General features: G+C 53.3%; 9 protein-coding genes across 9 annotated transcripts; 4 read left to right on the top strand and 5 right to left on the bottom strand.

Annotated features, from left to right (window-relative positions):
- Positions 1 to 178: 178 nt before the first annotated feature.
- Positions 179 to 2,853, bottom strand: BDR25DRAFT_306013 (mitochondrial intermediate peptidase). Its single transcript, XM_033690535.1, has one exon. The coding sequence runs from the start codon at positions 2,817 to 2,819 to the stop codon at positions 441 to 443; it is 2,379 nt and encodes a 792-aa protein (XP_033543659.1). The 5' UTR covers positions 2,820 to 2,853; the 3' UTR covers positions 179 to 440.
- An 87-nt stretch (positions 2,854 to 2,940) lies between these two features.
- BDR25DRAFT_268329 (uncharacterized protein) lies at positions 2,941 to 3,942 on the top strand. Its single transcript, XM_033687101.1, has 2 exons — positions 2,941 to 3,036; positions 3,086 to 3,942. Exons 1-2 carry the CDS (start codon positions 3,010 to 3,012, stop codon positions 3,782 to 3,784), a joined length of 726 nt encoding a protein of 241 aa, XP_033543658.1. The 5' UTR covers positions 2,941 to 3,009; the 3' UTR covers positions 3,785 to 3,942.
- Positions 3,943 to 4,419: 477 nt separating this feature from the next.
- On the bottom strand, positions 4,420 to 7,502 carry BDR25DRAFT_236505 (MED14-domain-containing protein; the record flags this gene model as incomplete). The annotated part of the gene is made up of 2 exons (XM_033685548.1): positions 4,420 to 6,954; positions 7,005 to 7,502. The coding sequence occupies 2 exons, from the start codon at positions 7,500 to 7,502 to the stop codon at positions 4,420 to 4,422; spliced, it is 3,033 nt and encodes a 1,010-aa protein (XP_033543657.1).
- A 1,084-nt stretch (positions 7,503 to 8,586) lies between these two features.
- On the top strand, positions 8,587 to 11,003 carry BDR25DRAFT_306010 (MFS general substrate transporter). The gene is made up of 5 exons (XM_033690534.1): positions 8,587 to 8,875; positions 8,924 to 9,054; positions 9,108 to 9,129; positions 9,183 to 10,693; positions 10,749 to 11,003. The coding sequence occupies exons 1-5, from the start codon at positions 8,761 to 8,763 to the stop codon at positions 10,914 to 10,916; spliced, it is 1,947 nt and encodes a 648-aa protein (XP_033543656.1). The 5' UTR covers positions 8,587 to 8,760; the 3' UTR covers positions 10,917 to 11,003.
- A 161-nt stretch (positions 11,004 to 11,164) lies between these two features.
- Positions 11,165 to 12,162, bottom strand: BDR25DRAFT_236371 (Tat binding protein 1-interacting; the record flags this gene model as incomplete). The annotated part of the gene is made up of 5 exons (XM_033685545.1): positions 11,165 to 11,569; positions 11,652 to 11,680; positions 11,735 to 11,797; positions 11,851 to 11,896; positions 12,070 to 12,162. 5 exons carry the CDS (start codon positions 12,160 to 12,162, stop codon positions 11,165 to 11,167), a joined length of 636 nt encoding a protein of 211 aa, XP_033543655.1.
- A 461-nt stretch (positions 12,163 to 12,623) lies between these two features.
- On the bottom strand, positions 12,624 to 15,449 carry BDR25DRAFT_317483 (HCP-like protein; the record flags this gene model as incomplete). Its single annotated transcript, XM_033691676.1, has 3 exons — positions 12,624 to 12,635; positions 12,688 to 15,277; positions 15,337 to 15,449. 3 exons carry the CDS (start codon positions 15,447 to 15,449, stop codon positions 12,624 to 12,626), a joined length of 2,715 nt encoding a protein of 904 aa, XP_033543654.1.
- Positions 15,450 to 17,040: 1,591 nt separating this feature from the next.
- Positions 17,041 to 18,501, top strand: BDR25DRAFT_293282 (histone deposition protein Asf1). The gene is made up of 4 exons (XM_033688708.1): positions 17,041 to 17,309; positions 17,363 to 17,402; positions 17,459 to 17,767; positions 17,820 to 18,501. The coding sequence occupies exons 1-4, from the start codon at positions 17,201 to 17,203 to the stop codon at positions 18,196 to 18,198; spliced, it is 837 nt and encodes a 278-aa protein (XP_033543653.1). The 5' UTR covers positions 17,041 to 17,200; the 3' UTR covers positions 18,199 to 18,501.
- BDR25DRAFT_345395 (uncharacterized protein) lies at positions 18,442 to 23,413 on the bottom strand. The gene is made up of 3 exons (XM_033694048.1): positions 23,060 to 23,413; positions 22,343 to 23,006; positions 18,442 to 22,283 (listed from the first exon to the last, which is right to left on the bottom strand). Exons 1-3 carry the CDS (start codon positions 23,138 to 23,140, stop codon positions 18,790 to 18,792), a joined length of 4,239 nt encoding a protein of 1,412 aa, XP_033543652.1. The 5' UTR covers positions 23,141 to 23,413; the 3' UTR covers positions 18,442 to 18,789.
- A 17-nt stretch (positions 23,414 to 23,430) lies between these two features.
- BDR25DRAFT_268310 (N-terminal nucleophile aminohydrolase) lies at positions 23,431 to 24,737 on the top strand. Its single transcript, XM_033687100.1, has 2 exons — positions 23,431 to 23,799; positions 23,899 to 24,737. The coding sequence occupies exons 1-2, from the start codon at positions 23,626 to 23,628 to the stop codon at positions 24,553 to 24,555; spliced, it is 831 nt and encodes a 276-aa protein (XP_033543651.1). The 5' UTR covers positions 23,431 to 23,625; the 3' UTR covers positions 24,556 to 24,737.
- The last annotated feature ends 10 nt before the right edge of the window (positions 24,738 to 24,747 follow it).

Genomic DNA, 24,747 nt, shown 5'->3' with positions numbered 1-24,747 from the left:
TTTCCCACTGTGACCTGTTGATTTGTTGGTGCAACTGCTCAATGTGATGGGAGCCGTTGCACTTCGTGATATCTTCTTGTACATGTCGCGGGTCGATCTATTGTGCACGCTTCACTGTACCACATATTCTTTGTGAGACCACAGAATCCGAGATGCGTGAAACCAAGTGGGAAGTGATGGGGTTTGGAAAACCTGTCTAGTCTAGCCCATGTCCCTCGTGTGTTGCCATATCCCAAGTCTAATTTCTTTGACCGAAACTTCTAGTAGTGTAAAACGACGAAGTACTCCTTTAGGTCCCTATCTAACCGCTTGTAGGGTAGAACCATAAACGCCGTGAAATGCAACCCAAAGAATAATTCCCAAGCGTCTATTCTCGAACCCCTATACCTAGACCCGGAGCCCATACCTCCCGTATCCTGTAGAATCTATCCAAGCCCCAGCTACCTAACCCCCCACCTCCCGATCTCCTTCATAGCCTCCTCCCCACCATACTTCAACTTCTCATCTCCAAGTACCCCTGCAATACACTTCCAGCCATCTCTACCCCCGCCCCACCTCAACACCTCATTCATGTACCTCTCTCCATTCCGCCTGTCTACACTCCCTTCTTTACCTGCCTTCTGGAATACATCGCTCCATATTTTGCCCGCAATAGCTCGGTCGAACAGGTAGGAGTAATACGTAGCGCCGTAGCCGAAAAGGTGCCCGAAGAAGCCTTGCCAGGCCGTGCCGGCCGGTTCGGGGATAGATGCGAATGCGTTGTAAACGTCGTGGTAGGTTTGTGTGGAGTTGAAGTTGGAACTGAGAGGGAGCGAGGAGTGGTATGCTTGGTCTAGCATCGCGAGCAGAATCTGTGCTTCTGTTTCTGCGGGCTGGGTCCGCACATCGATGGCCAGGCGCTGTTCAAGTGCAGACATGGGTAATGGGGTGTCTGTATCCCAGTGTCGGGCATAGAGAGCTAGAACACTGGGACAGGAAGCAAAATGCTCCATGAGAACAGAAGGGAGTTCCGCAAAATCCGTAGCGCAGCGCGTTCCGGAGACATTTTGGAGAGGTGTGCGGCCAAGGAAAGAGTGCAGTCCGTGACCCATCTCGTGGAATAGGGTGCGGACATCATTGAAATTCAACAAAGTAGGTCGGGGGTAGTAGTGTGTGGGGAAGTCGCAGATTAAAGCTATTGTAGGAAGTTGATAGTAGCTATTCGTTTCTTTGTTGAAGGACACCGCCATGCCGTCTGTTGCAGCTTCTACAGCGGAGGAGAAAGGGTGTGGAGAAGTTGCGACTTCTGCGATTTCAGATTCGGAGATCTCACGGGAGCAGCGTAGAGTGAAATGGGCAGGATTCGGCGTTTTGCCATCGCGAGAGAAGAGATCGCAATAAAGAACTGCGATGTGGCCGTGAGTGTCGGAGACAACGTCGAGCCGGCGGACACCATCATCCCACACTTCGCCAGGTTGTGTCTCTCGTGGCACAAGACGAATACCGTACAAGCGATCGAAGAGCCGGGAGAGCCCTTGCATGACCGTTCCGACGGAGAAATATGCGGAAAGAAAGTCGGGAGAGCGGAGCTTGTGGTCCATATTCTGGATGAGTTTGTGAGTGTAATAGAATTTGTCCCAAGCGTTAATCCTGTCAGGGAAGTTGTCTCTTCTAGCATCGGCCTTCTTGAGCTCCATCAATTCCTGGAGCTCTTCGTTGACCTGGTGGCGGGTGTCCTCGATTAATGCGTTCAGAAACTGGTTAACTGCCTCGGGAGATTTTGCCATCTTGTTCTCTAGCGTCAAGTGCGCAAATGTATCGTAGCCAGAGAGCTTTGCCAGCTCCGCCCGACTCTTCAATATTGTTTCCAACCTGGTAATACTCTGCTTATTCGCTGTTCGCACAGCCATATAAATATCTCTTCGCACATCTGCATCATCCACATATCTTAACGCCATCTGGGCCTCGTTGTGCATGGTATGGATCCTCGTCTCGCCCCAATTCGTCAGCGCTCGCACCATATTCGGCTCCAATCCCTTCATTCTCTTGCTATCAAACTTCACATATTGCATCTCCGGGCCCATGCGATCGACAAACTCAGACCCCTCGTGGGCAATCTCATTGCTCAAGTCCACAAACTTCTGCCTAGCACCTACGGGGAGTTCAATGGCGCTCCTTGAGAAATCCTCCATGAGTATCTTCGCCACGACCTTCTCTTGCTCGGACCAGCTGGCATAGACGTCTGGAATGGCCGCCGCCTTCTTCAGCTGATCGTTTAGGATGGTTGTCGTATTAAGCTGGTTCATGTATTGGAACATGATCGAGTATGCTTTTGAGGCTGCTTCTTGGGTGTTCCGGTCGGGATGGGTACCTCTCACGAAATCGGCCAGATCGATGACGCGACAGAGCAGATCGCTCAGCCTGTCCAGATCTTTGACCATGGACTTATATTCATGGATTGCATTGGCGGCCGACACTTTCTGCACGACGGCCTCGCATCGCTGCAGTGTGACAGTGACGAAATCGAGAAAGCCGTCCGGATGCGTCAGGTAGCGATTGCCTACGATGCCCGTAGGCGGCTGCTTCTTGGAGCGGTGCAAGAAGGAGGCCCAGAAGTCGGCGCTGTCGAACATGTTGCGCAGGGTGTCGTCATCCTTCTGCGCATGTTGGGTCCCGAGACCGTAGAGCCTGGACGCAGCATATGGCGGTGGTACTGGGTCGCGTGCAGTGGCAGTCGCCACGGCGGCATGGTTCAGGAACCGGCGCCGCGTCTGCAGCAGCAGACATGGTGAACAGATCCAGGGCGTGGACGGGGACGCGCGCGCAAGACGCTGGAGCATGGCGAAGGGCGCGTGAATGCTGCTGCAAAGGAAGAGGCAGGACGGGTACATGCCGGCTTTTGTGCAGTGGCGTATGCATACGAGGTCCCTGGGCATGGGCCGGGCAGCGCAACACCTCATCCTTTTGTCCCGAGCGTCCAACACAGCGACCTCTCACTCCCCCATCCATTGCGCCGCCATTTCGTCGACGATGGCTTTTAGACCGCTGTTGCGGAAGGTATGTACAGCCGCAGCATTGTTGAAGCTCTAATTTGACCAACTCACAGCGCACCGTCACCCCGGTCGTGGCAGCCGTCGCCGGCGCTGGCATCATCTTCTCCGCTCCCCGCGAGCTCCATGCCGAAGAACGCCTCTCAGACGACTCAGCGAGCAACCGCAAGCCTATCTATGATGACTCTACACCCTCCGGCCCTACTCCATCAACTTCCGCGTCCCTTGACTCGTACCGACCAACTCCCACCGACCGCCTCGCCGTCCAAGTCGGCCGTGCCCGCCGTGCTCTCCATAAACAGGCCACCAGAGCCGAAGATGCCGTCAACGCTGCCTTGACTAAGACGCTCCGTCTCGAGCACTCCTTCACATCCACCCTCCGCTCACTCGCCCCGCCAAAGGAATCCAACGAGAAGCTCCTACCCGGAGTTATCTACGTGCTCGTCGCCAGCATGGCTGGATCTATCGTCACACGGAACCGTAACATCTTGCTCAGGGCTAGTGTGCCCGCCGCAATCGGCATCGGCGCCGCCTCCGCTGTTCTTCCACTGACCATGAAGAACGTTGGAGATCTGGCGTGGACCTATGAGGAGAGATTTCCCACTGTCGCCGAAACACACTTGCAGGCGAAAGCGAGGGTGCAAAAGTTCTGGGATACAGGGAAGGCCCATTCGGTCATGACGGTCGGAATGATTACCGACAAGGTTGGCGAGATGCGGGAGAAGCTCGAGGACTGGGTCAAGAAGGGGAAATGAGCTTCTTTGCCTCGCAACCGAGCATACTTGGACTTGGACATTAGCTGGGGTACTTGGCCGTCCAACTATCTGTAACATAGCTGTCTTATAGAGGAGCCGTTATGTCTAAGCTAGGAAGGGAAAGGATCCCTTCAATGCATTCCTACATTCTCGTTTGCCACTCACATGTCCATACAAGTCCTAACATCATTCGGAAGGGCTTCTTGACTTTTTGAGTTATCAACTCGGAATCTACAGTACACGGAATCCTGACGTCCATCGTCCCTAACGATCCTTTGTGACATATATCATACTCATACACTCTGAAACTAACTAAACCCCATCCCTCAAATCGAGGAGGGGAAAGAGAATTACCTATGCCAAAGTTCCCATCCTTGGCGGCTGAGGCTATCATTATGCTACCCGCAAATTCCAGATCCGTAGAACCAAAACTAGGCACGAAACACTGATCGAAAATGGAGATGATTGGATCAAGGCCCATGATGAGACAACCCTTCCGATGCCAACCCGCCACTGTTTTGTTGTGTATCTTCCATCGTCATGAGCGCACGGGGAAAGGTACTAAATCATAATCCACTGTCTTTGTTGTCTCGAGATCATGGTGGAAGAGTCTCCTTCATCATCTTAGTGGCCTCTCAATCGATTGTAATGACGTCGTGTTGCGTCTGCATGTTCACCACACCGATAGTACCGTTCTCTGGAGGCTTTGGCTTCCCATTTGGAAGGGTTGCCGAGGACTCATTGTCATTTTTCTCAGGCCCGCCTTCCACAGCGCAACTTAGCACAGTCTCCTGAAGCTTCTTCAAAGCATTCGGTACACCGTCGAGTTCTGCAATGATGCCAGAGCGGACACCAATCCAGCCCTCCCCTTGGCTCCTGAACAACACATGGAGCGCCGTCTTTAGGCTCTCGATTCGCTTATGATTGGGATTACGCTCGGCACTCGGGCGGGATTCCTGCCCGTCATTGTCCTCGATGTGCCAATACGTCGCATCTTGCTTCGGTCGGATGCGAACATCAAAGGAACACATTGGGTTGTTGTACGTGAAGCGATAAGTACCCATGCTATGCGCATGAATGGCAGGATCTTTCACATTGCCGGGGTTCCCGGCTTGGAGCTCATCAATGATGCGGATCATTGGGCGGGTGTACATGAGTGTTGTGCAGAACCGGTCCAATGCCGAGTGGTCATCCTGGCGTAGAGCTGGTGGCCCCGGACTCTTCTCGTTGATGATATTATTTAGAAACGTCCGAACTCTGTAATGCGGATTTGTGTCTTGGAAGACCACTTTGATCCCACCTTTTTGATTGAAGTTGACAGTCGCTTTAGAGTCTTTGCCATACTGGAACTCAACTTGCTCTAACGACGAAGCCCTAAGCTTCATTTTCCGCTTTTTCAGCGTGATGGCAAACGAGCGGAGCCGGTCAATCTCTCGTAACCGTGCCGTGACTTGGTTGATGATTGGCTCTCCGAACGGCGTAGACAGGAGGATCGAGAATGCTCCATTGTCTGAGAAGGTGATATCTTTTTGCGTTGAGCCTGCCATCAGCTTCTGCATGTCTATGTCTGCAGATTTGATCATAGTTCCAGACACAATATGCCACACGTTGCGGTAGTCTGTTCTAAATCCATGACATGTGATTCGAAGGCCGGATTCAATCCATTGCTCGTCGTGTGGCTTTGAGTTCAGTAGATCCGGAGCCCTTAACCGCAATACCCAACCATGCAAAGCAGCCTGAGAAGCCCCTGATCGTGGAGTAATAGATCGCAAAGCTAATTGACGTTCGAGGAACGACGGGATGCCCCGCTTCTGTAGGGCGCGATCTGTGACGCGGAAGCAAATGAACTGCGCTGCAATCCTCTCAATGCTGGCGAGTGTCTTCTGATTGGTTGGCAATTTATGCTGCCCTAAGCTTTCCGTTGTAACCTGTTCAGCAAATTCAACAGTCGTGCCCCTAGACCCAAGTTCGAAGATCCACCAAGACTCGCCAGCCGGGTCTATAACAGCAGCCAAAGCCCACTTCGTCGTCATACCGCCAGGAGTTTTGGGTGCCCAACCACGAGGGGCATACAATGCAAACTGCATGACATCCAGTTTGACTGCATGCTTGACAGTATCGACCCTTAGAGCGTATCGAGTAGCTGATTTCCAGCCGAGCCGGTGGGCGCATTGTTGGATGAGATCCTGCAATGAAGATGATAGGAGGTGCGGAAGAGCGGTGCTAACAGTAACCAAGGGGTCCTTTGACTGGTTTATGGCGCGTTCCGCCCTCGCTGTAGGCGGAGTGCATGGACGCAGCTCAAACCTTCCAGTAACAGGGTCTATCGAAACCCTTGTTTTGTTCTGAAGGGTTCCTAATGACAGTTCAAGGGAACAGTCACAAGGCTCCGTCTCGGAGAGTACCGAGTTGACTTTGGTCCATGACCGGGGGGCGAGACGGAGAGTAATCTGATTTCGGGCGCTTCGTAGAAGATGAGCAACATGAAGCGCAATGACTCGCTTGAGGATGCGCTCTATGGACAGGTTGTTCCAGTCCACTTTGAGATCAATACCCTTAACCTCAACCCCCTGGCGGAACCAACGAATTGCCAAAGAAGCTACCCCCGATCCTCTCCACGAAGTTTTGTCATTCCTTGACCTTCCGCTTGATAATCCGATTTCGACCCAGCTCTTTCTTCCTGGCCTATCCAACCAATACTGCACAACGAGCGACCGATGTACCGGTTCAACTCTTAGCGCTCCAGCCCAGTCGGCGCGAAGAAGGTCGAATGCTTGCGACCTGAGAATGGAAACCTTATGTGTTAAGATGAAATTATGTAGAAAGTCAAAGCAGGCGCTTAGGCCGGACTGCCTGAGAATGCTGTCAAGTTGCCGTTTGACGAAGGCATAGAATTGTCCATCCGCCGCAACAATTGGCGCTGGGGAGAAGAGCAGCCGTATATCAATAAAATGCCACTGGTCTGATGCATCTTCGCTGAATGCTGTCGCATCGAGCTCGAATTCTCCAGGTACTACGAAGGACGCCCGTCCCGACGCGATGCGCCAGTTTCGAAGATGTCGTGGGAGGGTCTCATGGATGTTAAGCCGAATCGCAAGGGATGTGTTCATATATCTTAACAATTTTCGCGACTTCTCCGAAGACATGGGTTCCGGTGGAATAAAGCCGAGCTACCATTGTTCAATTAATGTTTCCACGCGCGTAATGAGAGCAAACTCACATCAGGTATCCATGAGGCCTTCCCCGCAGACAATATTTCCAAAGCTGTCCTGATATCTGGGTTGGGTTGCCTCATGCCGGCCAAAGCCATTTTTGTGTGGTAAATATCGTAGGTCACATGATCGCCTTGAACTAATTGTTCCTGAATCCATTGGTTTACATCGACCATCTTCACGATGTCTCGGGAGGCCTTTCGTGCCCACTCAAATAAGACAAGGACTTTGATGAACTTGCCCCTGTTATCGTGAGCAAACTTCATCATCAGGAGCTTCTTCTGCCTGTTGGCGTCTGAGTTGTCCGGAAGGCTGTTCACGCCGGTATGGGTGCCCATACCGTTTGGGAGAAGGCCATTTGGTTGGGCGGATGGGATATCGGCCATGCTGGTCAGCATCTCACCTAGGTCATTGAAGCATTCCTGCGCCATACGCGAAAGCAGTTTTGATAGCGGGTGATAGTGCTCGGACGCACAGTGCTGGAGCTCGGGTGGTAGTTGGCCCATTTGAGCAGTGATAGATGCCATGGCTCCGTTTGTGCTGGGCCTATCGGCAGGGCCGTTTGCGCCGGAGAGACCGGCAGGTCCATTTGCAGTAGGTGCGGCAACAGGCCCATCGGGGCGAGGAGTGCTTCGTTCTCCATTAACAAGCTTGCTATCGTGGGATCGTCTGCGGCCCTCGCTGTCTCTTGCGACCGTCGCTCCTTCCACGCCATTCTGATTCATGATGAGGAGTCGGCCTGGCATAGTCTGCTGCACGTTAACTGGTGCTTTGGGGGGCGCGTCGCTCCTACTACTCTCCACTGCCGTCCCCGCGACTCCCTCCCGATGCGCTTGCAGATGCGCCGACACTATCGTGAGCTACACAGAGAGCAGTGTCTGGGTGGTGGTAGTTGGCGAGGTGACGGAGCCTCCGATGCCTAATCTGCGGCCAGCTGGGTAGTTGTCGCAACGGGCAGCGCGGTGGGTGGGGAGTGCTAAAAGGATGCAGGCACTTTGGGGGAGGGGGGTCTTAAGGCGTACGGCAATGCAAGCGGGGAATCGAGACAGAGGTGTGGTGAGTGAGTGAGCGAGGCAAGTTGAAGGGTTGTTGGGTTGGTTATCTCATGTTCGCATGGGACCGGCGGAGAGGACGGACGCCGGTTGCGCGTGTGCAGCAAGCGGGAGGAGCGTCGCGATCGAGACGTCGGCAGATGCGGCGAGGTATTTCGAAGGCGAGGAGATGGGGTAGATGTCGGGGAAGGCGTGGGTTGGAGTTGGGGTCAGTGGTGGTGAGGTTGGAATGTCGAAGCGGAAAGGGCGCCCTGACGCAGCAGCAACAGCGGCAGTCTTGGCTCATTACAAGAACAGCCGCGCCGCCAAGTGCCTTTGTTCATCAAACAAAGCGCCGAATCACTCTGCACTTTGCACTAGAGAGCCCTCGCTGCTCGCCCCGTGCTGCTAGCCACGTTCCTGCATAATTGCGCATAACTCTGTTTATGAACGCACCCGTCAGCTCGCTCTTTCCTGCCCAGCGACCTTGCAGTGCGAGCAGGTGTTCTGTTCGCGTGGTCATCACCCCCCATGCACACTCTACACGAGATCACCTCTGCCAATCCAACCCACTGGTTATGAATCGCATCTCCCCTCCTGTGAACCTACATAAACTTGGACATCTGGTATCTGGCACGTCCTCTTCTCTCCCTCTGCCATCTCTTCGCCGTTCCCTAGACCCCGTCATGTCTCAAGCATAGCCCGCCAATCAGACCTGCTCGTGCCAGCTTCGATGGTTCCCCGAGCTCCTCACGCTCACTCCCAGCCAGAGCCCGGTCTGCTCGAGTCCGATGGGTTTGCGCCCACGCATCCAAAATCAGTCCCCAGCTCTTCAAACGAGGCCGATGGTCAGTTAGCCTGATGTCACGTTTGTCTAAGTGTCTAAAATGTCACAGATGAGCGCTCTGAATTGGACACTGACAACATGGATCCGCAATCACCATCTCCACAATATGCTGGTGAAGACACCCGCTTGACCAGCGAGAAGGAGCTCTCAGGCTTCTACAGCTACGGGTGGGCAGCCGAGGTAACATCAAGTGGTATCTTGTGCTCCACATGTTTTTACTAAGAGATACATAGGTGTTCGTTGTCTGCGGAATCGGTAAGCCTCTTCACAGCTCTTCCAACGCGCCCACCTCACCAAATCCCTCATAGGCTCTTTCATCCCCGTTACCCTCGAGCAGCTAGCTCGCGAGAACGGAGTCTTGCTTTCAGATAGGATTACACCCTGCAAAGCCAGTCTCCACGCCTCCCCGCGGTCCCTGGCTTTCCGGGCTCCTAGCGCAGACCCCTCGCAATGCATCGTTCGAATACTAGGGGTAGAGGTCGTTACATCTAGCTTTGCTTTATACGTCTTTTCTTTGTCCGTCCTTATCCAATGCCTACTGGTACTGTCGCTGTCTGGGGCTGCAGACCACGGTCGGTTCCGTAAGACCTTCTTGCTTTGGTTTGCTTTTATAGGCTCTACTGCGACGATGCTGTTCATCGCCGTGGTTCCTAAGGTCTATGTACTGGGCGCGGTATTGGCCATTATTGCCAATACTTGCTTTGGCGCATCTTTCGTACTGTTGAACTCCTTTCTCCCCCTGCTCGTACGCAACCATCCGACAATAAAGTATGCGTATAACTCAGGCGAATCGTCATACTTGGACGATGAAGATGTGGATAGATCTGATGAGTCTTCTATCATTCACGAAGCACAGTACTCTAGTGAGCTCGTCGAGGAAGATAATCTGATGGATGGGGCTGCAGACGCGACTACAGCGCTCCTTCCACATTCGAGAGGGGAAGCGGATCTTACAGTCTCGGATCCTAGATCACGGGTGGCACCATCGCTTGAGCTGGCGCTCTCAACAAAGATCTCCTCGTACGGAATTGCCATTGGATATATCGCCGCACTGCTTGTCCAGACCATTTCTATCCTCATCTTAATCGCCCTTGGGTCCACAACCTTCAGCCTCCGCCTTGTCCTCTTCGTCATCGGCGCATGGTGGTTCATCTTCAGCATCCCCTCTGCCATGTGGCTTCGTCCACGCCCTGGACCTCCACTCCACATGCACGCTACTTCGAACTTGCGCACCTGTCTCGCCTACTTTGCATACTCTTGGAAATCCCTCGGCCGCACAGTCAGGCACGCGCGTCTCCTCAAAGACGTACTCCTATTCCTCGCTGCTTGGTTTATGATTTCAGATAGCATAGCGACGGTATCCGGCACCGCCATCCTCTTTGCCAAAACAACTCTGCATATGAAATATGAAGCCCTAGCACTCATTAATGTTATTGTTACAGTCTCCGGCATCATCGGCGCTGTCACCTGGGCCCGCATTAGCAAATACATGGGTCTCAAACCCAGCCACACGATCCTAGCCTGCATTGTACTCTTCGAAATCATCCCCCTCTATGGACTACTTGGCTATATCCCCGTGATTCAACACTTTGGTAGCTTTGGATTGCAGCAACCTTGGGAGATGTATCCGTTGGGTGCCGTGTATGGATTTGTCCTTGGGGGACTAAGCAGCTATTGTAGGAGTTTATTTGGAGAGCTGATTCCACCGGGGTTCGAGGCGGCGTTCTATGCGCTGTATGCAATTACAGATAAGGGGAGTAGTGTATTTGGGCCCGCTATTGTCGGCGCCATCACGGATCGTTATGGAGAGATTAGACCTGTAAGTTCTCCTTCTAAAGTGCCTTTGATAGGAGATTTGGTTTTGACTTGATCAGGCTTTCTGGTTCCTGGCAGTTTTGGTCGGATTGCCATTCCCAATAATGCTGCTTGTCGACGTCGAGAGAGGACGAACTGAGGGTATCGCATTGGCAAGAGAATTACAGGAAAATGTAAAAGCAGACGAAGATATAGAAGATTTAAGAGAAAGGGAAGACGAGAGGTGAACCGGTAACATAAGGCTCATTGACATTGACTGTTGATTGCATTTGCATGGAAGAGGAGTTTAGCATCTGTTACCATTTATATCAATCCATTTTCGTTGTTCTTGCTTGGAGATGTATCTTTCTGTTTCTTTAGTAGAGCTGAACATTTCGCGATTCCACACTGATTCAGATTTCACGATTTGCGCTCCATCCGACCACACATTCTCCATATCGCTTCGCCTAAGCCTCTTCTTCATTCTCTCCCCCACCTAATCATCAAGCCCTAGACTCTCCCTAGCCTCCCCTTTGTCCCCTCCTTCAGGCAAGCAATCCTCCACCAACTTCCACATCTCACAGCTAATCTTCTCCCTTCGCTTGCTCATGCTGCTCCACTTCTTCCATTCCCCCTCAATCTGCTCCCTTTCCTTCTTCGTTACCTTCTTCGCCTTGCCGGCCCTCAGATTCTCCAACCTCACCAAGATCTCTGCTTTCTCGGTCTGAAGGGCCAAGACCGAAGAAATAAGGTCCGAAGTTGTGAGAGAGGAATTGAGAGAGGAAAGAGTGCTGCGCAGGGTCTTTGCAGCGCTGAGCAGGGTCGTGGTGTTGGTGCGGAGGTGCACGATTTGTGTGTCCAGGGCTGCGAGTGCTTCTGGGGCTATGGCGTCATCTGCATTCTGGAATAATGCGTTAGACGATGTTAGTTCGTGGAAGTATATAAGCAGGGCAGTGGACGAATTAGGGAACGTCGGAGCACACCTGGAGAGCGTGGTAGACGATCTGCTTGCCTACAAGAGCGTCAGTAAGCTTGGCTTCAATGAAGGACGGCGTGATGGACATACCAGCCGCGCGTCCTTCGATCTCATTGCGCTCATGGAGGTCCTTGAGGATCTTGGCTGCGGCAGCTGTCCTTCGGTCAACGGCTGACGCTCGCAAAGGTAGCTGACCAGCTACGAACCTTTAGTCACTTTGTTGTGGAGATTGGCCGAGATATCAGTGGCCTGCTCAGTTAGATAACGCTGTGCTAAGCGGATAGAGTAAGCGTAAGAAACTCACTGAATATGGTCTACTACAAAGAGATACAATTAATGAGCCTTACGTCTTATCTAGGAAGTGCCACGCAGACTCACTTTTGCTTGCCTTTAATGGTCAGTTAGCTCACTACATGAATGAATACGAGGGGATGACGCAACTTACGAAGATAGTTAAGAATGCTAGCAGCTGCTTCATCTGCAGATACTTTCTCTGCTTTCTCTTTGCGTGGGGCCATGGCCAGCGTGTTCCGATATTGTGATGAGCTGTCGAGGTCGAGGTTAGGTAGAAGATTGAGATGCCTTCCTGGGTAGGTAAGACGCAATGCCCCAAGAAACGGGAAGGAAACACCAAGGAACGTAACGGCCATTTCTGGAAGGCGGCTTCTGAGAGCAAAATGACGAAATTGGTCAGACAGAGCCCTGAAGACGTCACGAAAGCGCCCAGACGGGGGCCATATAAGAAAACTGAATGCGGGCACGTACATGTTACAAGTCATGTTTGTAACGCTCTAGCTCAACTATACCAATGCTATTTTATCCACGTTCAAAGGGATTAACAAGTCATCTCTCCAAGAGTGTATGTTATGGGTATAGGGTATTCATTACTGTTCAAACTTCATGCAAGATTTCCACCACTAAAGAAACCACAGTGCTATGCAATCAGCGGCCAAACATCAACCAAGTTGTAATTTGGTATTTACATGACCACCTAGGTTGCGTTAGTTCGTGCAAAAACACGGCAAGACGAGTGTATTACTTACGCAGTCGCTATCCTTCGAGGCCTGGCCGATGCCCATCTCATCAAATGTCTTCGGCCCTTTGCCAGGCGTTGCAGGAGGAGCAGGCTTCGCGGCGGCGGGTTTCGCACCTGCGGGAGCCCCAGACTTCCCTGTTGGCGCTGGAGTCTGCTTGGTGAGCGGCTGAGGCGCGGCAATAGGCTTGGCTGGCGCTTGCGGCATGGGATCATGGTGGGACGGCCTTCCAGAAGACCCAGGTCGGCTACCAGGCCGCGAAGGCGGCCGTGGTCCTGGAGCCGCCGTCGAAGGTCGCTCCGGTCGTGTACTAATCCTGCTCTCCTGGCCAGGTTGCACCGTTGATGGTCGCGTCTGTTGTTTTGTTTCAAGCGGAGCGATGTAGCCAATATCAGGCAATGTGGGTTGTTTCTTCAGTAACCCTTGCTTCTGCAGCCTGTTGCGCCCATCAGGGGCGCTGAAACCAAAGTCTGCTTGCGGCTGAGGTGGAGGTCTGTCATACGCTTCTGGTCGTTCTGCGCTTGGTCCTCCCGGCCCTCTATATGGAGCTGGCCCGGGAGGAGGCCCACCTGATGGATTACGTTGTCCACTGGGAACCCGACCTCGTCCTTGTCCCATGTTATCTACACTAGTATGAGGACGAAGGGGCAGAGGACCCATGTTGCCGGGTCCTTGGGGGGGATGACGGCCACGGCCATAAGGATCATTCGCTCCATACAAATTCGGATTGATATTGAAGGCGGCGGAAGCCGGTCTTGCAGTGGCAGACCGCAGCTCTGGGGCGAATCCTCCAGCGAACCCAGGATTTTGTCCACCAATTCTAGGTGGTCCGTTATCAACAGGGTATGGTGTCGTGGTCGAAGGACGCTCGTAAGGTGTGGACGTGGTGACGACAGGAGGCTTGTCTGATAGTGGGTATGGAGTTGTTGTGGCGTTGCGGTTGGGTAGCCGGGAGTCGATTGGTGAGGCAACTGCTGGAGAAGCATCCGATCCATAATCTGAAGGACTGTTATCACTGATTGAGGGTAGGGGCGGTGCGGCAGCCTTTGCCAGCCTTGCTGGACGCTGTCCACGCATGGAGCCATGCTGAGATTTGATTTTGGAGATTGCGACATTTTCATGATCCTTCTTGGAGAGTGTGCGAGACTTTGAGATGCTTTCAATCCGTGCTGCGGCATCCTTGTTGCCATTTCTCGAAGCCTTTTCGTACCATTCCAACGCCTTCTCGAGGTTTATATCAACGTGCATACCAATCTCATTGAAATAGCCCATGGCGAACTCAGCCGTGGAAAGCCCTGTGGAGGCGGCTCGCTGAGCATACTGGTATGCGAGGTCCTCGTTCTTTGCAAACTCTCCTTCGTAGCCACAGAGGAACCATTTGCTAATTGCCATGTCGGCCTCTGGTTCTCCTTGGCGAGACGCTAGAGCGTTATAGTGCATAGACAGCGTTGGGTTGAAGTCGCAGCCCATGCTACATAGCTCGTATGCTGAGCCCATCTTAAGCTGCGCTTTGGCGAAACCAAGATAAGCAGCCTTTTCAATGTTCTGTCTCGCCGATTTTTCGTCATAGGGAAGAAACGTTTCGGGAACGTTGATCTGAGGGAGCTCGCGGGCCTGGAGCATTCCCAGCACATAAGCACCTTGGGGGGCATTCTCATCTGCAGTGTTCGCAGCCAGTCGGATCAACTGGATGCCCTTCGCAAAGTCCTGAGGCTGTCCATGTTGTCCGAGCAGGGTCATCATACCCAGGCGGTAATTCGATGCCGAATCTCCAGCTTCGGAGCCAGCCTTATAGTGTTGGAGAGCCTTAATGGGGTCGTTTGACTGCTCAAATTGCATTCCCATCCTGTATTCTGCTCTTGCATACCCCTTCTGAGCCGCACGAGTGTAACACCGGAAAGCCTCCTTCTTGTCAACCCGGAGACCGAATTTGCCAAACTCAAGCCACATGCCCCGCATGAACTCTGCCTTTGGATGGTGCTGGTCGGCCAAGAAGCTGACAACGTTCATGGCATCGACCCTCAGATTGTGCTCAACCTGTGGCGTGACGGGACGCGCCGGCTGTGTCTCGCATAGCCGCTGTTCGTGCAGCATTGCTGCGTCAACGTAGGATAGAGCATCCTGCGCCCACGCCAACTGCATCTCCGGATCATTCGAGTTGAGCACTGGCTGCCGCGCATTTTCTAGCACCGCCTCCTTCTCATCGTCGGATGGGGGCACATTTGGAGGGCGGCTTTGGAGCTTCGGAAAAGGCGAGAAGTTGGGAATCTCTGTAGCGTTCGCGAACTGGTTGTAGTCGTGGGAGGACTGTTGCTGCACCGGCTGCGGCTGCACGCTGGGAGGCTGCTTGAAGGCGGACGATATGCTTGTGTGACGTGCCGGCCATTGCCCTTGCCCTTGCCCACCTTGCGTACCCAGAGTGTCGCTGGGCGCCTGGCCATACTGGTGGCTCGATGCGCGGGGAGGGAAGTTCGGCGACGCCTGGTTATAGCCCTGTGTGGGAGGAGACATGGGCGCGGCGGAGTTTCGCGGTCCGTTGGCTTCCAATTCCAGGTGTGCGATGTTCTCTTGCATGTTCTCGGGAACTTCGGGCATGATCCTGCGAGGGGGAGCTGCGTCAGCACATAATTTCGCTCCCACTAAGGGGAGAATACACACCGCTGAGGAGCTGGAGAGATGACCTCCGGCGACGGTGCCGGCATGTAGTAGTCATCGAAGCCGCCGGGGATAAAAGTAGCCCCTAGTTGGGGCTGGCCTTGTTGATAGCTCATTGTTATGGTGTGAGGCTGAAGAGGGTAAAGAAAACAAGCGTCAGCCTTTGTCCAGAAATACAACAAGTTTGCGCTGTAGAAAGTGGCCGCGCAGGAGTCCCGCGCGCAGAGTTGTCATGAGGTTAAGTGGGAGCTCCATGGGGATCACTGGCTCGTGGAGAAATGACCGACGTACTTGGCGGGGTTGTGACCTGTCTCGTATTCACGAGCAACTGCACGTCTGTGACACTTCACCCAGCGATGATGGCTGGGGAGCGAGATGGTGTTCTGAGGAGGGTCGGCCAGGTTTTTGGCTTTGAGAGGCGGGGGAAGGCGGAGGCCGGCGGAAGACTGTGTTTGCCAAAGAATAGGAATTGTAAAGAATGAGGTGCAGCCTGCTGAGACAGAGGCTCAAATTATGACTTGGCCTTGTCTTCAAGGGTGATTAAGGATCAGAGGAGGTTCACGGTTTCGATGGCCATGGTCAGGCCGACTAAGCAACGATGATGACCACCATGTGCGTCGAAAAAGAGGAGCAGGAACCCATAGGAGAACCAACACGGTGCCAGACTTGACGCGCGCACAGAGCTGTGATTTACTATAAATGTTCAGAGCCTTGGGGCGTGTCGTGTTGGGCAACGAGGCTTGTACTGCGCCATTGAGGCTGTGAAGACCCCGGAGGCACAACCACGTTCACTTCACAAGGAGCTCTCGCTTTTCGACACTGTTTTCGGAACGCTTAGTTTGTTTTGGCTGTCCTGAAGCCTTGAAGCATGCATGTCTGGCTATGGGCTGAACAATATACGGCTCTGGGAGATGAGGGCATTTATTTGCATGACCCGAAATTCAGCTTTGGCTCGAACATCCATTTTTAGCTGTTCATCGAACTTCGCATGGTCCAATTCCGAGCCTCGCATTTCTGGAGCTTGTCCACGTCTGTGTCCCGAGAGGCCTGTTTGCTTCAGGTGAGGTACCATCTGCTGCCACCACTCGATCGGGTAAACCTAGGCTCATGCGAAACAAGCTCGGAAACGGTTAACGCATGCATGCTGCGGGAGCGAATTTGTGTCCCCTGTCCTCTTCGGCACATGAGAGACCCCGACTGACGATTATTTGCTCTGGTATTGCGCTGTGACTGTCACCATCGCTGCAAGTTCAACAGACCAACAGTCTCCTGCTCTGGAGTCAGAGGATGGTCAGGCGGAGATGTGGCTGTGGCTTCGCTTCATCATGAAACCCTTAAATGAAGTACGAAAATGAGAGCTGGAAACCTCAGATTGGACAGCTTCAGTGGCTGAATAAGGGTCATTCTGGCATCAGTCTTTCCAACCTATATAGAAAGAAGCGCATAACTGCCTTCTCGTCCGTGTGCCTACTACCATGCTCGCTGCATGTTGTGTGCCATAAGACTGCCGACTAGCAGACAGACATGGTGAACACAAGTGAAATACGAGCATAAGGCTTCTAATTGTCCTCGCAAGGTTGAAGGAATTGCAACCCGCGTTCACGTGATACCTCAGCCAGTGCTCCTCGCGACGCGACGGGCGCTTGCCATGGCAATGGAGGGGCCAGGAGGCGCTTGGACGGATTTTACACCTTCAACAACACTTCACCGCTTCAACAACAAACACGCTTCTTCACCATCGCTCCTCGACGTCACAAACAGACCCAAGGCGCTCCCACTCCGCAGTCCTCTACCCACCCATCCAGAACCTTCTCCACACTCTCATCGCCTTTAGAAGCCCCCGCCTCCCCACGATCAAATCGCAGCCATGTCGGTCGTGAGCCTTCTCGGTGTGGAGGTTAAGAACAATCCCGCCGCATTTGACGCGCCATACGAGTTCGAAATCACTTTTGAGTGCCTGGAGCAGCTGCAGAAAGGTAATAATCTCCACCTCGACGGAGATACGACGCGCTAACGCCTTCTTCCCCAGATCTCGAGTGGAAGTTGACCTACGTTGGCTCCGCGACATCGTAAGTGCCTCCCCTTGCTCCCACGCGCATACGCACACGAAAGTAACAAGCTGCAGCTCCGAATACGACCAAGAACTCGACTCAGTCCTTGTCGGCCCCCTCCCCGTTGGGATCAACAAATTCGTCTTTCGCGCCGACCCTCCTGACCTATCGCGCATCCCCAACAGCGAGATCATCGGCGTGACGGTCATTCTTCTGAGCTGCAGTTACGAGGACAGAGAGTTTGTGCGAGTTGGATACTATGTGAACAACGAGTATACGGACGAGGCGCTCCAGTTGGAGCCGCCAGCGAAACCGATCATTGAGAAGGTGCGGAGGAGCATTTTGGCCGAGAAACCGCGCGTTACGCGCTTTGCCATCAAATGGTAAGAGTTAAGGTGCCATAATCTGGCTTTTGGCAGACGTTGATTTCACTAGGGATTCGGAGCAGGACGCTCCCCCAGAATTCCCCCCGGACCAGCCCGAAGCCGACGAAGGCGTGGCAGACGGCGACCAATACGGCATTGAGGAAGAAGAGGAGGAAGAAATTGAAGCCGAGGGAGCACCGGCCGAAGGCGAAGACGCTGAAATGGCCGGCGGCGAAGAGACCGCTGGACCCGCGGCTGACGAAGAACCAGTTTCTGAAGCCGATGGCGAGGAAATTGACATTGAGGAGAGCGAGGGAGAAGACGAAGAGGAAGAAGAGGGCGAGGGCGAAGGCGATGATGACATGGAAATGGATGAGGCTGAGCCCGCGAATGGTGAAAAGCATCCCGAGCAGCAGATTCCGCATAACGCCGACGTTATGGTGCACTAGATTATCGCTTTAGTGTACCATGTGCTGACTAGATCTTCTTGTTGCCATCTAGGTCGCGGTTCACGACGTCCATATATCCCCAGAGAACCGATCTTCCAGGGGCTTAAAATTGACGAAATGACTGGGATGATAGGCATACGGTTTTCGGAACACATTTAATTTAGCGGTTTCGTTACGGGATGGCAATTAAGAGTTGCTTGGATGGCTACTCAACGGGCTGATATTTTTTCTCTGTATGCGTTTCATTTAGTAACCCTACTTGGGATAGATATTCGGATTGAATGCAAGCGACAAAATATGTCTTCCAATCAGCGCCTTGAAGACTGAGACAAGAGACGACCTCATCTCAACGGATTTCTCAATCTGAATCACCATTTTCCTACGCCGCCTGACATTGTGTCTAAACTGCAGATCAAAAATCGGAGGATTGGCCTCCAGTTTGCGACTCTCCACGCACCCAAATTAAGATGTTCCATCAATGCATACTAAATCTCATCCTCCCAAAGCCTCCATGTTATTCAAACACTATGCACGCCTAGTCATACACAATCATAACACCAATCTCTTGATTCGCCCTCTCCTCTACATCTACTAATTGACCTTAGTAAATTTCACCCCCCTGATCAGCAGAGCATCCGTCAGCGCCTCCGCAACCTTCTTCCGCCTCAGTGCACTCTCCCTCAGCGCTTCGATGTCGAACCCGTCTAAATCACCAACATCAAGCTTTCGATGCCCACCATTCTGCGTTGGACTATTGTTCGGCGTATAGAAGAGCCCAAAACCACGGCTCGGAGTGTCTTCGTCCGGTGTCATTGCTCTACGATTCAGTTCGGAGGTGCTCATTTTACTCCGATTTGTTGGTGGTGTTGTGAACTCGGAATCCCTGCTCCGCAGTGCCCTCGAGCGGGAAGGAGTGCCGAAGGTCCGGCTGCTGGGTGAAGTGGGCCGGCTGCTAGCTTCCAGACCGATTTTCCGCATCTGTGCTTCCAGGAGAAGGATGTCACTGTTCTTTTTCTCTGTCATGGCGATCATCTTATTTATTGTTTTCTTGACGGCGTCAACGGTGGGGACAGCTGCCGTCTTTCCGTTTACAGCGTTATGGGCTGCGAGCTTGGACCGGAGGACGACGACAGCTTCTTCGACTTTACTCAGGAGGGACAGAAGATTAGCGTATTGGGTCCGTAGAGCTCTCTGCTGATCAGCTTGCTCCTTAGGCAGTGATGCTTTGCGTAGGGTTTCCGTCCTTTCTGGGTCCTTCCGATTTATGATCTCGCGACGGACCTCATTGAGCTTTGTAGAGAGCTTCGACCCATCGCTTAAAAGACGTGCCAACTGAGCGAGCTTTTCAAATACATGTTGGGTCTTGCCAGCTTCCAGAACCTGTTCTAGCTCGCCTGCAAGCGTCCGTAGGTCGTCCATTTGACCCAGGGCCCATTGCTTGTACCAAGGCCCTTGCTCACCTTGGTCCTCAATCTCTTGGAGATCGTTACGTGCCAGGCTATCCTGTGTTGATTCACAATGATACTTTATGAATGCAGTCAGAGTACGCGCATTGAGACCAAGTGTATCTACCATGCTGTTGATATCCCTATACATCAGTTCAATCTGTCCAGGAATACCCGATTTTGTGACCGATCCAGTATAATCATGGTGGGCAAGGAATGGATCCAGAGTCCAGCTAGGTACGATATCACTGGCAAGCTCCTGTCGAATACGCTCGTCTTCGTCATCAGACAAATCGGATACCTCGGGTTGGGAAGTTTGCGGTTTACACATTTGTTGCGTGGACCCAGCTAACGGAATAGTGTTCTGAGCCCGAGCCACCGGCTGCCGTGTTCCAATTGCAGAGGTGGACGCGGATCGGACTGGGCTTGGAGAACGGAGCTCTTGAGCACGACTTGGCTGAGGAGCAAACATTGCTGGTGGCCTAGGGAAACCGGTTGGGGTTGATGACTGTCCGAAGAGTGACGCAGCTGGTCTGGAAGTTTGACCGAAAAGATTGGGAGGAACAGGCGGTCGAGACGAACCTCTCGAATCGTTCCCAGAGCGTGACGAAGCGCTAGACTTGATAACGGGAGGCGTGGGAGCAGCCGGAAAGATTCGGGGCGACTGGTTAATGCTGTCTTGTAGTGTATAGCGGGCTCCTAGTGGCCGAGACTTTCGGGCAGCATCTGAAGGAGATGGCTCCTCTTCATCTTCATCTTGTTCCTCTATAGAGAGATTCTCGCCGCCGTCATCATCTGAGGAAGGCACAGATGAATCTGGAGCCTCCACCTTAATGCCAGGGCTCCCGGCGAGGGGAGGCAGATCGTCATCTGCCTTTTGGGGCGGCTTCCATGTCATGGGATCGGGAGGAAGAGGTGCATCTTCACCAGTAGCAGGCGCCTCGTCCGATGGAGAAATTGGTGTCTCCTTCTGGGCTATGGGTGCTTTTGGTGTTGTGCTAGAAAATAGCGTGCTAGGTGCGGACTTCGGAGGTGATGCAGGGGTGGTGGATATCTCCTGCAAACTGGGCTCTACTTCCTCCTTTTTAATGGGAGTCTCTGGAGGTCTCATGGTAGGTGCCCCAAGGGCTGATGCAAAATCGCCACCAAATAGTGATCCGCTCGATGGAGAAATGGGCCTGGGAAGATCATCTTTCGCTGTCCCATCTCCTTTAAACGAAGAGCCGACATTGAAACCATTGGATGATAAGCCAAAGAGGCCCTTTGGTTGTGGTGGAGGGGCTTGAGGAGTAGGCGTAGCTTCGTCCCTCTCCCGCTTCTCTGCATCATCCGAGTCGCCCATATCGGATTCTTTGGTTGACGCAAAAGAGGATGTTCTTTGTCCAAATATCGAATCTCCCTGTTGCGCTGGAGTGTTGGCCCAAGAAGGGAGTGTGGATCCACCTCCCAAGCTCGACCCCACTGTAACAGTAGAACCAAAGCTTGGTTGTGTAGTGAGTCCCTTGGGTGCTGTAATCTCCTTTGATGTGCCTGCAAATGCTGGCTGTGCTGGCTTCTGTTGTCCTAAGCTGGCGAATGGCGACTGTGCAGTACCTACACTGCCGAAGCTGGAGAAAGGAGAGCCAGTGCCTGGAGCGGTGCCGCCTCCAAACTTCGCGAAACCAGAAGAACTGCCCACTGCGCTGGGGAAAGGGTTGTGTTGGGGTTGGGATGCCGGAGTCTGTGACGCTGCAGCCCATGGGGACTGGCGAATGCCAATGGCACCTGTAGAACCAAAACCAGAGCCACTAGATATACCTCCTATCGCCGAAGCTGTTCCAAAGGCTGGCTGGGCGGGCTTACTAGAGGCAGCATTTACATTTGAGAAGCTAGTGGATCCAAATTTAGGAGTGGAGGGCACACCAAATGTTGCAGTTGGCTTTGCGAAGACAGAACCAGTTGTTGATGAAGGGGCATTTGACGAAGGATTTGAGATTGGAGTCGGGAGGGCTGATCGAGGTTTGCTGAGAGCAGTAAGGCCGTGGTACCCAGTCCCTTCTCGGATTGATTTGTCATACACGATCCACCATGCAGACAAGCGGCCTTGGTTGTTGAGTGCGAGGAAGGCTGGCAGCGGCGTAGGAGATTCCGCGATCTCTTCGTCCATCGGGATTGGTCGCAGAATCTTTTCCTTACTTGACAAATCTAAAGCCTCACCAATCGTAACACTATCCATAACGCCATCTTCTCCACCAGTCATCTGCGGTAACGTAGCTCGTCGATTGTCCTGTAAATCCGTGATTGTAAAGTCATTGAGAACCTCCTGGGTAGGGGCCAATGGTGCGCTAGCGCTAGTTAACGTCGTGAAATCGACACAGTTCGATGCACCTAGAATGAGAACATCTCGAAGATGGGGCTCCCAATTTCTTAACCTCGTGATCGAGAACCGCAGTGGAGGGTCCCGCTGGGGGCCGAAACTAGGCGGGCATATGGCGTAGGAAGCTTTGTGAAACGAAAAGGTCGTCCGGCCCTGGTCGGTCTTCACGAGATGGTAGGTAGATTCCTGATTGTCTTGCATGGCATCGTCGTCTGCTGAGGGAGCGGTCGGAGGCGAATGAATAACGAAGAATTCGTCGTTAGTCAACCAATAGATGGCGGACACTAGGAGAAGTCAGTAGAGATTCTCACGACGGGATATACGTATTTTCGGTTAAACATACCGGCGTAGTTCGCTTCCACCCCAGGTGGGCGGGGAATTGTAGCTACAACTTTGCCCACAAGCGTATACTGAAGGGCCGTGCCATCGTTCAATCCTGCAACTATCTGCTTTCCTTTCGCACTCCAGCCTGCGCATGAGACACCTTCAGCTTGTAGTATCTTCGATTGACCTTCTCCCACGTCGGCCAAGAGGAGTTGGCCGGAGTCAAGGACGACAACGAAGGCTTGCTCGAGGTCAGGGTTTGGATTCGCGGCAAGCGAGCGAACAGTGATTTGTTCGGTCGATATCTGGACTCCAGGCTGTGCCTTTGAGCGCAAAAGATCGTCGACTCCGTACACGGCGAGCCCTCCTCCACTCTCGGCGGTGACTACCAAGAAGTCCTCATTGCTGGAGAAGGCAACATGGCGGAGCTGGGGAAGGGCAACGACCACGTCGGGCTTAAAGTCGGTAATGATATTGTCCTCGGGCGCTGCTCCATTGAAGGCTTTACGTACGGCTTCCGTAGACGCGAGGACGAGGGCGCGTGGCGAAGCGGCGGCCAGGAGACCGCGTCGGGAGGCAACAGAGAGGAGGGACGCAGTAGATGGTGGCAGACCATCAGTCGGCCACGGATCCGGGAGCAGCTGCAGTTTTTTCTCTCCTCCAAAGGCAGCGAACCCAAGGTTCTGTGCTCGTGATTAGCAATACCAGTGACCAAGAGTCTACGTAGAAAAGTTACCTCTGTGTTGATCTCGGTCAAATCGGCGCCTGCATTAATCGACGGGGCACTTCCGACTGCGGACTTGAATGCGAAGTCCATGGTTGCTAATACGTGCTCTGGCCGGATCTCGCGTGACGGGGTTCTTTGAACAAACGGGCGGTTGTGAGCATCTGCGACTGCTCTTGCGAAAGCTTGCGAAGAAAAAGAGCGTGAGGAGAGCGTGAGGAGAGCCTGGGCGGGCTCTGGCGGAAAAGACTAAAGCTTTTATTGAAAATAGTAGCAGGGCGTGCTGCCTGGCGCTCTGGGCGATGAGAGCGTCAAGCACCGGACGCTGTGACCTGGGGCTCTTCACCGCGTTGACGCCGCTTGTTGATTGATGTGTTGGAGGTGAAAGACGAGCGGCACATGCCGTCCCGAGCTTGAGCTCCAGGCAGAGCTGCTGCGTCAACCACTCCCTCTCGCCTTTCTATCCACCGAACCCTCCCACGAAGCCTTCGTTGAAGCCTCCGACCTAAGCCTCCACCTCCACCTTCACCTCCACCTCAATCGTTACTCCTCTATTCCGACCTTCCCCTCACGCATCCATGGCAGGCTTCGACTTCTCCAACCACAACCGCAATGCTGCGCTCCACGCCCAAGGCGTACCATTACCGAAGGCCACAAGCACTGGAACTACCATTGTTGGCTGTCTGTTCGACGGCGGAGTCGTGATTGCCGCAGACACACGAGCTACGAGCGGGCCTATAGTGGCAGACAAGGTACCTCCGAGTCCCCTCCCCTCAGCTCTTCTGCCGACGATGCTCGATGCATCGTACCCAATAGCCCCAGACTGAACATGCACCTGACGCCATGTATAGAACTGCGAGAAGCTGCATTATATTGCCCCTCAGATTTGGTGCGCGGGCGCCGGTACCGCCGCCGACACCGAATTCACAACCGCTATCATCTCGTCCAACCTCGAGCTGCACGCCCTGTCCACCGGCCGCAAGCCACGCGTAGTCACCTGCATGACGATGCTAAAGCAGCACCTCTTCCGCTACCAGGGCCACATCGGCGCGTACCTCGTCGTAGCAGGCGTAGACCCAACAGGCTCACACCTCTTCACCGTGCACGCCCACGGCTCCACCGACAAGCTCCCCTACGTAACCATGGGCTCTGGCTCTCTAGCCGCCATGTCTGTCTTCGAGACGCAGTGGAAGCCGAAGTTGAACAAGGATGATGCCGTGAAGCTGTGCGCAGATGCAATTCAGGCCGGTATCTTTAACGATCTGGGATCTGGCAGCAATGTCGATGTTGCCATCATCACTGAGGAGAAGACGACGTTGATGCGAAACTACATCACGCCGAATGTCCGTGCGCCCAAGCAGAGGAATTACAAGTTCCAGAGGGGTACGACGGCAGTGCTGAATGAGAAGATCATTACGAGGGAGGAGATCAGCAAGTATATCACCGTGCATGAGCTGAAAGATGAGAATGTGACGGCTACGGCGGAGACTATGGATGTGGACTCATAGAGACACGCACAGCTTCGTGCGAGGTAGAGGGAGAAGGAATGATGATAGTCAGTGCACCACTGGGCGTTTTGGGCATCGAGGCCATGGACTACTCCCCCCGGATTATGGAGGAGACACGGTTTAGCAACGGTGAGAGCTGAACAGATAGAGACTAGCATTGATCATGAATTCAATCTTTCTCGAAATATTGTC

Source organism: Lindgomyces ingoldianus (assembly GCF_010093535.1).
Source record: "Lindgomyces ingoldianus strain ATCC 200398 unplaced genomic scaffold BDR25scaffold_32, whole genome shotgun sequence".
Taxonomy (NCBI): Eukaryota; Fungi; Ascomycota; class Dothideomycetes; order Pleosporales; family Lindgomycetaceae; genus Lindgomyces; species Lindgomyces ingoldianus.
This window is presented reverse-complemented; position numbering and strand designations above follow the sequence as displayed.